Genomic DNA, 14,934 nt, shown 5'->3' with positions numbered 1-14,934 from the left:
ATTCTTATGTTCCTTTGTCTGTTTTCTTGAGCTCTTCTCCTCATATAGGCCATGTCCTGTAAATCTATTGAATCATAAATTATGCCAATGCCAGTTGTCTTGCCACCTCCAAAATCAACTCTGAATCCAAACACAAAAATGGCATCTGGTGTAGTCTTATAAATTTTGACTAGTTTTTCCTGAATATCTGTCTTAGATGCTGTTGCCTTCCCAGGTTGAAGGATATCAATGACCATTTGTTTCCGCTGAAGTAGTTTGTTGGTTGTGAACTTCCTGGTCCAAATACAATAGTTAACTGTATCGTATATGATGATGGCTGATCTTCAAGGAGCCAGGGAGGAAAAGAACTACCGTGTTTCCCTGAAAATAAGACATCCTCTGAAAATAAGACCTACTTACAGGTTTCCTTCTGAGTGAAATATAAGGCATCCCCTGAAAATAAGGCCCCCCTAGGCTAAACATGAGAGATTTGGTCCACTGATTCTGAAAGAAATGGAGTCACAAGAAATTCACCAGGAAATTCAGGAATTGGATTGTTATGATGATGTTCCAGAAGATAATGACATGATTGTCATTGAATAAATGAGTAAATTCTTGATACTGTAGGATTCACAGTTTGTCTGGTTTGTGTTGACAACTACCATACTACCGTACCGTATACAGGTAATAAATTTCCTTTATTTTTATTTAATAATAAATGTGTACCTTATTCTTCTTCATGGAAAAATAAGACATCCCCTGAAAATAAGACCTAGCGCATCTTTGGGAGCAAAAATTAATATAAGACACTGTCTTATTTTCGAGGAAACAGGGTAGATTTTATTTTCTAGAACAGTTTTAGATTTAGAGAAAAATTGAGTAGATAATATAAAGTTCCTATATATCTCCCCTCCCCTGCACATAGTTTTTCCTATAATTAATACTATCTTGGTGTAGTACTTTTAATGAACCAATATTGATAAATTATTATTAACATACTTGAGGCCCGGTGCATGAAATTCGAGCGGGGGGACGGGTGTCCCTCAGCCCAGCCCATACCCTCTTCAATTTGGGATCTCTCTCACAATCTGGGACTGTTGACTCCTAATTAATCGCCTGCCTGATTGCCCCCAACCACTTCTGCCTGCTGGCTGGATGGTCCCCAACTGCCCTCCCCTGCTGACCTGATCACCCCCAACTGCCCTCCCCTGCTGACCTATTCGCCCCCAACTGTCTTCCCTTGCAGGCCATCTTGTGGCGGCCATCTTGTGATGACATGAGGCAGTCACATGAGGGTGTTAACTCACTATTATATATCTAGAGCCTTGCATAGGCTGGATTAGGTGCACATTAAATATTTGTTGAATGAATTAATAAGTGTTTAAGGAGGGCAATTTGTTAGCATGTTTTAAAATGTTAAATATGTATATCTTTAACTCTCAACTCTACTTGTAGAAATTTATTCTGAGGCTATAGTTACACAACCAAACAAAAATAAATATACAAGGATACTATTCACAGCATCATTTGAAATAATGAGAACCAAAATAAGTTAAAAATATATCAGTGTGTGACTGGTCAGGTACCCTGTGGCATTTATAAAAGGATAACTGCAATCTATATATTGAGATTCAGAGCATACTATATTATTAAGTGAAAATAACAAGTTGTAAAATAGAATGTATAGTGTGTTCTCAGTTTTTATTTTAAAATGCTTCCCATGTGTTTTGTGTAAGAAGTTAAGTACACTGAACTCTTTGTGGTAGTTTTAATGGCAGAGAGAGGGAAATGAATAGGGCCCTTTTATTCTTTACACTGTAGTCCCTCTGTATTTTTTAAATTAAAGCTTGGAGAATAGGATTAAAAGCTGTAAATATATCAGGATTATAACTGCATTAAAATCATATAAATAAGAAAATTACTGGAAGAGAATACAGTAAAATGCTAACAAGGGATTATATATTTTCTCTGTATGGTATTTCAGTTATTGTGTTTATAGTGTTTTCAGGATTATAAAAATAAACTTTTTTGCACAAATAAAAATAAACAGTTGAAAAATTATCACTAGCCGAGACCGGTTTGGCTCAATGGATAGAGCGTCAGCTTGGGGACTGAAGGGTCCCAGGTTCAATTCCGGTCAAGGGCATGTACCTTGGTTGCGGGCATATCCCCAGTAGGGAGTGTGCAAGAGGCAGCTGATCGATGACTCTCTCTCATCGATATTTCTAACTATCTCTCTCCCTTCCTCTCTGTACAAAATCAATAAAATATATTTTTTTAAAAAAAAGATTTAATCCTCGCCTGAGGAATTGCTTATTAAAAAAAATAATAATAAAAATATATCACTAAATGGTTAAGCTGATCTTCAAAGCAATATACATTAAGTTTTAACAGCATTGTTTTAGTATTGGTCGAATTTGTGGTGCCCTGTAATACAACAATGTATTTAAAGGGGAGAAGCACACAGTAGCTTAATTTTCAGTGAATTTCAACCTTTTTTCTAACTAGAGATATCTGCATTTGTTCCGTAGCGGAGGTGAAACGTGTAGGAGATACACTTTTGGGTATGGCTACCCAGTGTGTTCAAGTCAAGAATGTAATAAAAACATCCCCTCAAACTCTCTCAAATCTGTGCCTAAAGATAAATGTTAAACTGGGAGGGATCAATAATATTCTTGTACCTCATCAAAGGTAAGTAAAGCCAATTGCTTGATAAAATATTATTTTTTAGCTGAATTTTTTTATATATTGTCATATCTAAAATCTGTTTAGAAACAGCTTTGATGAATCCTGCCATGGGAGATAAGGAGACATTTTGGCAAAAAAAAAAAAAAATAAATAAATTAAAAGTTTGAATTGGCAAGATTTGAAAATTCCCCCACCCCCACTTCCGTTTTCATTTAGTATGCAAAATACTTCTTGCCTAGCTGGAAAGTATAGAGAGCTTTATTTCTTACTGGAGAGCCCAGAATTTTCTCATTATTTGCTAGTCATCTACAACTTAAGTTATAAGCCTACTTACTGAGGAAGCAAGGGAAGAATGGATGGTGGGGGGTGGGAATGGGGGTGTCAATTCATTTTATCAGTTAAGAAAGCCTATCAACCACTGCTGCAGTCAGTGCAACAATGAATGTTACTGTTGGATCACCATCATGTCTAAACTCTTAGAAAGTATAAGACTAATGACGTAGAAACAGGTGCTGGGGAAGAAGCTGTTATTTGGAGAATTGAACAGCAGGTTTCTTTTAATAGTTGAAGTGGCTAAGGCTTTTTTAAATATCTTGACCAGTATGCACACAGATAAGCATTACAATAAGGATGTGTGTTTGACATAAAGCACTTTTTTCCCTATTTTTCTTTGCTGCCTCTACTTCCTGTTCCTATTAAATATAAGAGATTTATAGTGAGATGAATATAGAATGTTATCAGCAAGCCCAAGAACTAAGAATCACTTGAAGGATATAGTTGCAGAGAAAAAATGAACTAGCTACTTTATAACTGTTAACTATACATTACTCAAATTCATATTTTTGGCCATGGGCGAGAGAGTAGTAGACTCCCATAATCCCTGTCAGTGTATACTTTATCTTTTTTTCGCCTTGAGAGATTACATAAGCTTACAATATAAGTACATTAAAGAAACATTGATACAAAATGGTGGATTAATACGAGGAAGTCTATCATGTAATGGCAGCAGTTTCCCTTTGCAACCACCATCATCACTACTTAAGGCAGAAAACTGCTCTGAATAAGACATTGGATAGACCCTGGGACAGCTTTTACTTCATTGGCCAGGGATTCATGAATTAAGAGAATAAAGCTGTCAGTATTACAGGCCTGTGGAGCTGTCTGTATAGGACCTTCTCTGTGCTGTGTCAGCAATTTGCAGTTTTGTTACAGTAGTGTGAAACAGATAAATGGATAACTTAAAAAATGAATTATCTAACTCTTTTTAAAAATGTGTTTAAGACCCTCTGTGTTCCAGCAACCAGTGATCTTTTTGGGAGCAGATGTCACTCATCCACCAGCTGGTGATGGGAAGAAACCTTCTATTGCTGCTGTGAGTGTCATTGGGCAGATTTATCTAAAGTTTAAAAGATCACCATTTTGATTTCAAGTTTTTTTAATTTTAATGATATTTTCTTTGAAATCACTTTTATTTATTTATTTATTTATTTATTTATTTATTTATTTATTTATTTTTACACACACACACACACACACACACACACACACTCACACACTAGAGGCTCAGTGCACGAAAAGTTGTGCACTCAGGGAGCATCCCTCAGCCTGGCCTACGCCCTCTCGCAGTCTGGGACCCCTCAGAGGATGTCCAACTGTTGGCTTAGGCCTACTCCCTTAAGGTGGCAGTCAGACATTCCTCTGTTAGCCCAAGAGCCCAAGGGGGATCTCTGACTGATGACTTAGGCCCGTTCCCTGAAGGTGGACATTCTTAGTGCTGCCACAGAGGTGGGAGAGGCTCCCACTACCGCCACTGTGCTGGCCAGCTGTGAGCAGCTTCTGACTGATTGGTGCTCCCCCTGTGAAAGTGCACTGACCACCAGGGGGCAGCTCCTGCATTGAGCGTTTGCCCCCTGGTGATCAGTGTGCATGATAGCAACCAGTGGTTCTACCGTTCAGTTGATTTGCATATTACTCTTATTATATAGGATTATATAGGATAGAGAAAAAGTCAACTTTCATATGTTCTTTGGATTTTTGGAGAAGAATAATTTTGCTCTGATTTGTGGGCTACAAGTTCCATATATAGCTATTAAATCAAGTTTATTAATGGTATTGCTCAGGTCTTTAATTTGTTTTCTAATTTGTCTGTTTGACCTCTCCATGAGTATATATTTCAGTTCCTTTGTACTTCAAAAAGTTTGTTTACATATTTCAGTACTATCTTTGATATAGAAAGATACATTACATATAAGATTGGTGGGTTGCACTTTCTTCAATATAAAATATCTCCTACCTTTGTCCATTGTAATATTTTTACCTAAATTCTTTGTTTTACTCCTACTTTTAACTTCTACCTACTATAGGTTTGCCCACTTCTATACTTATAACCTTTCTGTGTCCATTCTTTTAAGTGTATTTCTTAAACTATAGAAAGCCATATGATATTTTACCCAGCTTGAACATTACTTGATTTTTTTAAAAAAATATTTTTTATTGATTTTTTTACAGAGAGGAAGAGAGAGGGATAGAGAGTTAGAAACATTGATGAGAGGGAAACATCGATAAGCTGCCTCTTGCACCCCACCTACTGAGGATGTGCCCGCAACCAAGGTACATACCCTTGATGGGAATCAAACTGGGACCCTTCAGTCCACAGGCACATTACTTGATTAGGGCACATTACTTGATTTTAACAACTACCAACATTTTGAGTGAATGAAAATTCTTACATTAGAACATTGAAAGAAAGAAAAAAAATTTTTTGAAAATGTCAACATATTTTAGGTGTACTTAATGAATTTTAGAAATTAAGCTGTAAGATTTTTTATATTTTTTATTATCTAGTATAATCTTACATAAATTTTAAGTTTTAACAATCTGATAAACCTTGTCTTTGAAAATGAAAAATTAATCCATTGACAGACTTATTTCCATGTCTGGCTACTGTAAATACTGCATTGAACATTGAGTGCACTACAGAGTTCCGTTTTGAAGCATGACTTTGGTATAAATTCTACCCTGGAAGAGAGAGAAGCTGGAGGCAGTTACCATAAGCTGGTTCTCAGCTTAGAATGATGTTTAGACTTTTTTTTTTTTTTTAATATTCAGATTCCAGAGATCATGCTTCAATAAGTCTGTAAGTGACTATAGTCATGGTGCACTTACAAGTTCATGCTTCAAAGTTCCCTCTGCTCCAAACACATAACAGTATTAAACAAAACACAAAAGAGAAAATTCAGATTGCTGCTCTCAAAACCAAGATTAGCTTCTCTCAAGACCAGCTAGAAAACACAAATGCAATGCAGGAATACTTGACCATGGATTCAAGCCTTCTGGTCCTAGGACATTGCAGTAATAGAAGTAAAGTTCTTCTAAAGCTTATAAAGCATAGCAGTTCTAAGATGATACCAGAGTCTTCTGTATGGCTTCTGGGGTGGTTTGCTAAAGTGTAAAAGATATAAAGAGAAATTAAAGGTTTTCATGGGCCCTCTTTTTTACTTATCTTCTTTCTCTTATTCTCGTTATATATGTCTTTTTGTCTTTTTCCCCTTACTAATCATTAGATGTCATTTCCCAGTAACATCTAAAAATTGGAATCTAGCCGAAACTGGTTTGGCTCAATGGATAGAGCGTCGGCTTGGGGACTGAAGGGTCCCAGGTTTGATTCCGGTCAAGGGCATGTACCTTGGTTGCGGGCATATCCCCAGTAGGGGGTGTGCAAGAGGCAGCTGATCGATGACTCTCTCTCATCGATGTTTCTAACTATCTCTCTCCCTTCCTCTCTGTACAAAATCAATAAAATATATATTTAAAAATAAATAAATAAAAAATAAAAATTGGAATCTAATTGTTAAATGCAAAGTACAGTCTTCTTATAGGAAAATAATTTTTGACCCTATACTGGGTCTTTTATTCTGTTTTTCACTGGGAATGATCTGGGGGTTTGTTTGTTTGTTTGCTTGTTGTTAAATATAATTTATTTATTTTTTACAGAGAGGAAGGGAAGAAGGATAGTTAGAAACATTGATATGAGAGAAACATCGATCAGCTGCCTCCCGCACATCCCCCACTGGGAATGCATCTGCAACCAAGATACATGCCCTTGACCAGAATCGAACCTGAGACCTTTCAGTCTGCAGGCGGGTGTTCTATCCACCGAGCCAAACCGGCTAGGGCGATCTTTTTTTTTGTTACTCTCCAAATGAACAGTAGTAAATAGTAAGGTTATATAGTAAAATACAAATTTAAATGAAACCTATGTACTTTCTTTCATTTTTTAATTGCAGTAAATCATACTCATGTAGTCTTAATTATCTTAATTTTCATTTTTCTTTACTTTTCCAACTTAGGTTGTAGGTAGTATGGATGCCCATCCAAGCAGATATTGTGCTACAGTACGAGTTCAGAGACCCCGACAGGAGATCATCCAGGACTTGGCCTCCATGGTCCGAGAACTTCTCATTCAATTTTATAAGTCAACTCGGTTCAAACCTACTCGTATCATCTTTTATCGGGATGGTGTTTCAGAGGGACAGTTTAGGCAGGTTGGTTGCCTGGGATTTCATCATACTATGGTTAAATCAGATACTGTACTGTATTTATAATATGGTGTCTAGTTCTGAAGTTAGAAACCTTAATTAAGTTGAGAGCTCCCAAAGTTAAAAGCTGATGCTTCCTTAGATTTCCCTTTTAAAATATTTACTATGGATGTAGAAGCCTTGATTGTTAAGACCGTGCTCTGATTATAAGTAAGATGAAATAGAGAGGTATATTTAGCTGTAACTGATGACATTGAGAAATACTGAGACTAAATAATTATCTTACTTTGAAGTCTATATAAGAGAATGGCTATGTCATTTCATCATTTCTAGGTATTATATTTTGAACTACTAGCAATTCGAGAAGCCTGCATCAGTTTGGAGAAAGACTATCAACCTGGAATAACCTATATTGTAGTTCAGAAGAGACATCACACTCGGTTATTTTGTGCTGATCGGACAGAAAGGGTAATCACATCTTTTGTAATACTAACATAAGCCAGGCTTACCTAACATAGTTCATAGAGCACTTAACAAAGACTCTCTGCCAATAGCCCAATAGCAAAGATTCTAATATATAGTAGCAGATTTCAGCAAAGCAGATTATGAGTATAGAAGCATCAAAATTAGGTTAATTGTTTAAGATTTTTAACTTAGAAATTCTAGTAACATTCCAAATGTTCAAAATTCCATTAATACCTTTTTTTTTTGTTGTGAAGAAACTCAATTTCAAATTTTTTCCTTCCTATTTGCATGTCCCTTAAATGTTTAAAAAAAAAAAAAAAAAGGTATATTCTCTTTTAAAATACCTTGTAAAAAATTAACTTTTTTGAAAGCGAGGGACTGTCTAAAGTGATTAGCGGAAATTCTTGCAACTAACTTTTAAACAATGCTTCCTTTAAAATTCACAGAATTATTTTCTATATTTTATAATGTGAATATGTATTTTTTTGATGAACAAATTACCTTTATTTCTGAAAATGAGTGAAATGTATCACAGCAAAGGTAAAGTATTAAAAAGCACTATTATTTCATAGGCATTATAAAAGAATTTGATCATATTCAATACTCATTCCTAATTTTTCAAAATAGCTAGGTAAGGAATGGTAAGGTGATTTCTTTATTTTTAATTTTTTTAATCCTTTTTGTTTAAGGTATTGAGTCTCCTTTTTCCCCCCCAATTGACCTCTCCCCTCCCCCAAACACAAGCCCTCACCGCCCCACCACCACCACCACCACCACCACTGTCTGTGTCCATGGGTTTTGCTCATATGCATGCATACAAGTTCTTTGGTTGATCTCTTACCCCCTGAGTCCCTGCCTTCCCTCATAGATTGTACAGTCTGTTTGATGCTTCTATGTCTCTGGTTCTATTTTTGTTCATCATTTTAGGTTGTTCCTTGTATTCCACAAATGAGTGAAATCATGTGATATTTATCTTTATCTGTCTGGCTTATTTCGCTTAGCATAATGCTCTCTAGTTCCATCCATGCTATTGTAAATAGTAAGAATTCTTTCCTTTTACAGCAGTGTAGAATTCCATTATGTAGATTTATTTTTATAATTAGTAAGGGGAGGTATAAATACCTGGGGAGAAATAGGTCTTCTTGTCTGTGTGTAGTTTAGGGAAGTAGCAGTCTTACTGTCATTTCCAGTGCTCCGCCCCCTATCCTGGTAACCTTGGAACAGAGACATCTAAGATTGCTAGTGTCTGTGTCGCCTTGGGAAAAGGTTCAGTAGAAAAGACTGAAAGAGAGAGGAGTGTATCTTATCTTCGGTGCATATTTGTTCTTTGGTTACTCTCACTATGTAGGTTTGGGCAAGTAGCTTCAACACTGCTGTGCCTGTATCTTTCTCAACAAGGTTTGGGTCATATTAATATTTACCTTATTTAGGTTGTTGAGAGGATTAAATAACTTTAAATATGTGATGCACTAAGAACGGTGCATGACACATAATTAGCACTCAATGAAGGTTAGCTAGTTATATGTGGTGGTAATGCTGGTAATAATAGAGAAAAAGAAGAATAGTCGGTATTATTTGAGGTTTTTTAAATAAATTGTACTTATTTGATCTTCATAAACAACACTATGAGATACTTACTATTATCCTCATTTTCTACAGGAGGAACTGTCACATGGTGGTTAAATAACTTCCCATGGTTATAAAGCTGGTAATTAGTAGAGCTAGGATTCAAATCAGGCAATCTGTCTCCAGAGTGATATACTCCTTTCACAGTGGAATACCACCTTTCTAATAGCAGTAGTGATAGTTTTATTATGGCCAGATTGTTAAAGACCTTTGACCCCAAACTACTAATATATTTCTGCACCTTAGGAAATCAAATGTTGCCGAAACCGATTTGACTCAGTGGATAGAGCGTCGGTCTGCGGACTGAAAGGTCCCAGGTTCGATTCTGGTCAAAGGCATGTACATTGGTTGCGGGCACATCCCCAGTGGGGAGTGTGCAAGAGGCAGCTGGTCAATGTTTCTCTCTCATCAACGTTTCTAGCTCTCTATCTCTATCCCTTCCTCTCTGTAAAAAATCAATAAAATATATATTTTTTTTTTAAAGAAAGAAAAATCAAATGTTTCTTTAAAAGTAGGAATAGGGGAAAACTAAGTTAAATTTAATGATTATTGGTACCTGATGTTTAGTTTTTGCCAGTCCTCCATTTGTTTGCTTCTCTTTTAGTTTTGCTCTAAATACTACTGATAATGTAGGGTGACCAAAAAAAAAAAAAAAATTATATATATATATAGAGAGAGAGATATACACACACACACACACACACACACACACACACACACACACTTCGAATAATAATAAAAGCAGTGTTTATTTAGATACATTTTATTTTCATTTAATAAAGATCAGCTGTTAAAACATGTATACATTTTTTGGGACACCTTGAAGATTAGAGATCATCTATCTATCTATCTATATATATATATATATAAAAGGCTAATATGCTAAGTGTCCCCTCAGGAGTTTGGGAAACCAGGAGTTCAATTGCTCACTCTGACATGCGTTGACAACCAGGGGGCAGTGCAGAGCATGGCAGGCTACCAGCATGGTGGGGTGCTGAGGGAGCGAGGAAAGGAGGAGGCAGGGGATACGGCAAGTAGGTAGTGAGGGAAGGAGGAGATTGGGAGGTGGAAGGAACCACAAGGCGGTAGCGCATGGGTGATGAGGGAAGGAGGAGGCGGGAAGGCAGGGAACCTAATTGGTTCTGATCACCTGCCAGGCCTAGGGACCCTACTTATGCACGAATTTCGTGTACTAGACCTCTAGATATAAATGAGGAAACAGAACCACAATTAAGTAAAATACCATGATCGCACAACTAGATACTGGTAGAGCAGTGATGTGAACACAAGCATTCTGCTACCTCTCTAAATAGAGTAAAAAATTTTATAGGTACTAGATTTATGTTTAATGAATCAGCATAATTTAGTAGATGAACTGTTTGTTTTGTGCTGGTCTGCTTAGCTGTGGCTCAAGCCACTACCTCACATGGCAGAAATAATGTTAATGGTTTCAAATGTGTTAGGTATAAGGAGGTGGAGATGAGTGTGTGTGTGTATAATATATATATATATTTGAAAGGGTTTTCTTAGGAGCCTTTCATTATTTTGAACCATTTCATTCACATATCTACTTAGGGAGAATCATGTTTCCTTACAAAATATTGAAACTGCTAGTATAAAAGGAGTAGGGCCTTTGCACTCATTTCTGTATTTGACTCCCAAATCTACCCTTTATTGTATGCTAGTGGGCAAATTATTTTATATTCCCAAGCCTTAGTTTCCCCAAAGGGGAATAATGCCTAACTGACAGATACCAGGCTTAGAAATAATGTATGTAAAGTACCTGACATAAAAATGGTTAACTAATGGTGATTTGATATGTTGTTTTTAGCATTCTTTCTCTCTAAAAATATAGAGTTTAAGAAGGAAAGGGCTAATTTTCATAAATTACACATTAAAGAGTACCAGCTAATCATAAGTATCATAAATTAGAGCACTTAATGTAACTTGAAAAAAAATTTTTTTTAGATTTTTCACCCATACTGGGATCCACTACCAGCTAAACATATTGTAGAGACTCTTTGTTGTTTATCATCTCTCACTTTCAGCAACATTTAAGAATAGGAACCAGGACTAGAATAAGGTCTGCTCTTAATGCCTGCTTAAGTAATATATCAAGCTGAAAGTAGTGAATCATGGGATCACCCTATATATTTATACATTTTTAAAAGTACCTTCAGACACATTGTTTACATTTGTCTTTTTTTGTTTAAACTTTGACCAAACCCAGGTTGGAAGAAGTGGCAATATCCCAGCTGGAACAACTGTTGATACAGACATTACACACCCATATGAGTTTGATTTTTACCTCTGTAGTCATGCTGGAATACAGGTAAGCTTCATGTCTATTTAATTCAGTACTTTTAAACATCCCTGCAGCAGAGAGTGATTCTGTATTGTTAGCACAAAACTGTTTTAGGCTGCTTGCCATTGAATGAAGTAGAAATTTCAGGAAGATGTACCTTACTATATAGCTGTATCTTAAAGCTTTATATATATACATCTCACATACACTAATCCAGTGGTTGGCAAACTCATTAGTCAACAGAGCCAAATATCAACAGTACAACGATTGAAATTTCTTTTGAGACCCAAATTTTTTAAACATAAACTTCTTCTAATGCCACTTCTTCAAAATAGACTCCCCCAGGCCGTGGTATTTTGTAGAAGAGCCATACTCAAAGGGCCAAAGAGCCGCATGTGACTCACAAGCCACAGTTTGCCGACCACATGTTAAGTGGTTCATTCTAGTGTCTCCTCACTAACCTCAACAAAAAGGCAAAATCTCACTCATTCCCCACATGATGAAGAACCAAGGCTTACTTCCACAACTGTTTGCCTTGGGATTCTCATACAGGATTAATTGCCACGTCTTATAGCCACTTATCAGTTGTTTTATAATTGTAGATGCTCTGTCTCCTCTAGTCCTTTACAAATTATGTTTTCCAAAAGACAGGAAATATTTTACTTTGTTTTTCTTTGAGTCCGTATTACCTAAGATAGTAACTCAAGTAAAATGTTCTGGTGTTTTTACTGTGGTAAAATATACATAACATACAACTTAGCATTTTAATCATATTTAAGTATACAATTCTAAGTATATTCACATTGTTATGCAGCCCTATCACCATCTATCTGAAGAATTTTTTCATCTTTCCTGATACTGTGTCCCTATTAAACACTAACTTCTCATCCCCCTTCCCCTAGCCTCACCATTCTTCTTTCTATCTTTCATGATATAAGGTACTTCAGGTATTTTATATAAATGAATCATATAATATTTATCTTTTTGTAACTGGTGTATTTCGTTTAGCACAATGTCATCAATGTTCATCCATGTAGTATGTGTCAGACTTTTTTTTATTTTAATATATTTTACTAATTTTCCACAGAGAGGAAGGAAAAGGGATAGAGAGCTAGAAACGTTGATGAGAGAGAAACATCAACCAGCTGCCTCTTGCACACCCCCTACCGGGGATGTGCCCGCAACCAATGTACATGCTTTTGACCCGAATCGAACTTGGGACCTTTCAGACCGCAGACTGACGCTCTATCCACCGAGCCAAACCGGTTTCGGCTGTGTCAGACTTTTCTTTTTAAGGCTGAATAATTATATTCCATTAAATACATACCATATATTGTTTATCCATTCATCTATCAATGGATACTGTGTTGCTTCCATCTTTGGGCTAATGCTGCTTTTGAACATAGGTGTATAATAACTATTCAGGTCCTGCTTTCACTTTTTTTGGATGTACACCCAGAACCAACTGAATATATTTTTTTTAATATATATTTTATTGATTTTGTACAGAGGAAGGGAGAGAGATAGAGAGCTAGAAACATCGATGAGAGAGAGTCATCGATCAGCTGCCTCTTGCACAACCCTACTGGGGATATGCCCGCAACCAAGGTACTTGACCGGAATCGAACCCGGGTCCCTTCAGTCCCCAAGCCAACGCTCTATCCATTGAGCCAAACTGGTTTTGGCCAACTGAATATTTTTTAAAATCCATTATTAAATTAGAATACCGTATGTTTTACTATTGTAGAAAGCTGACTTTTTGTATAACTTCATCTATACTAAATATTTATTTAAAAGTTTAGAAATCAACAGAATATGTCATTGCCTTCTCTATAGGGTACCAGCCGTCCTTCACACTATCATGTTTTATGGGATGATAACTGCTTTACTGCAGATGAACTTCAGCTGCTAACGTACCAGCTCTGCCACACTTATGTGCGCTGTACACGATCTGTTTCTATACCTGCACCAGCGTATTATGCTCACCTGGTGGCATTCAGAGCCAGATATCACCTCGTAGACAAAGAACATGACAGGTAATATAAAAGTGTAACAAATACAGATTTTCACCCAAATTCACACATGGCCTGCATATTAGGATTTTCTTGGGACATTTCTTTATTTCCATGTAAGTATGTGGCTCCATATAAGTATGTGGCTCTCTATGTGCCACAAAGAACTGCCATTTAGAATTAAAGTTCCATGACCTACTAGATGAGTCAGTGATCCATATAAAAAGCAGTGATAGTCAGAACTGCCTGCCCGAGATAAGGGTTCCCATTAAAATGAGCAGTCTAGGCTTATTAGTAATAGAATGATATAGTGACTTACTTGCTTTATCAAATTAACTCAAGAGAAAGATTGTTGATGATAAAAATAATATATACCAACAAAATCATAGTATGTCTTGGATTTGCTTCTAAATAATCCTGAGCAAGTGAGAGAAGTAAAATTTGCCATGAGTTAATTATTGAAGCTGGGTGATAAATGTAAGATTATACAAGCCTTTATTTCTAAAAATATTTGTGAAATTTTCTACAACAAATAATATTCAAAATTATTACAGGATAAGGTTTGTTTGTGTGTTCATTGCCAATTCTTTTACAGTGCTGAAGGAAGTCACGTTTCAGGACAGAGCAATGGGCGAGACCCACAAGCTCTTGCCAAGGCTGTACAGATTCACCAAGATACCTTACGCACAATGTACTTTGCTTAAAAAGTCTGAGAATATTCGCTGAGAGGAACAATTGAAAGATGAATTGACATACAACGTACGTTTCCAGTGGAGTCCATTGAGTGGAGATGCCTCCAACCATACAGAAACCAACACTGTGGGGACCAGGGTCTGATTTTTATGTTGATACAGGAAGATTGTTTACTTTATCAAGGGACACAGCACCATTATGCAATATGAAACCAGCCAACTGCTTTTTTGTGCGGTCTCCTGTAGGAAGTATCGCCATTGTTTTGTTTTCACTTTCTTGTAGTCTAACCCTTTTTAATGTCTTTACCTCAAGTTGCTTGGCAGCACAACTATCTTTGCAAAAAAAAAAAAGAAAGAAAGAAAGAAAAGGTAAATAATGATTTTTTTAAAAACACACCTACATGAATAATCAGTGATTGTTCACAATTATGTGTTCAAAATTAATGTGCATTCGTGTGTTCTTGTTAAGTATCTGTGTATACTTTAAGTGTATACTTCATATGCATATATATCTGGATCTGCATTGATAAATGATATATATGTTCTTTGTATATATTTTATAGTTCATTCCATTGGGAAATTTCTTTCCCTTTTATTATCCTCTCACCACCACTTTTATTCCTGCTCCA

The 14,934-nt window shown here is 36.3% G+C and overlaps 1 protein-coding gene across 7 annotated transcripts in view; it reads left to right on the top strand.

Moving 5' to 3' along the window:
- LOC118724451 (protein argonaute-3) overlaps positions 1–14,689 on the top strand; it is a 79,584-nt gene extending 64,895 nt beyond the window's left edge. For all 7 annotated transcript variants that reach the window (XM_036447700.2, XM_036447698.2, XM_036447697.2 and 4 more), the window contains 7 exons: positions 2,511–2,670; positions 3,949–4,039; positions 7,017–7,211; positions 7,539–7,673; positions 11,527–11,628; positions 13,438–13,637; positions 14,209–14,689. In XM_036447700.2, the coding sequence (XP_036303593.1) occupies positions 2,511–2,670; positions 3,949–4,039; positions 7,017–7,211; positions 7,539–7,673; positions 11,527–11,628; positions 13,438–13,637; positions 14,209–14,317 (992 nt within the window). In that variant the 3' untranslated portion in view covers positions 14,318–14,689. The remainder of the gene's footprint in view (positions 1–2,510; positions 2,671–3,948; positions 4,040–7,016; positions 7,212–7,538; positions 7,674–11,526; positions 11,629–13,437; positions 13,638–14,208) is intronic.
- The last annotated feature ends 245 nt before the right edge of the window (positions 14,690–14,934 follow it).

The sequence above is a fragment of the Pipistrellus kuhlii genome, unplaced genomic scaffold, assembly GCF_014108245.1.
Source record: "Pipistrellus kuhlii isolate mPipKuh1 unplaced genomic scaffold, mPipKuh1.p scaffold_m20_p_2, whole genome shotgun sequence".
Taxonomy (NCBI): domain Eukaryota; kingdom Metazoa; phylum Chordata; class Mammalia; order Chiroptera; family Vespertilionidae; genus Pipistrellus; species Pipistrellus kuhlii.
Note: the sequence above shows the minus strand (reverse complement) of the source record. Positions and strands in the feature narration are given on the sequence as shown.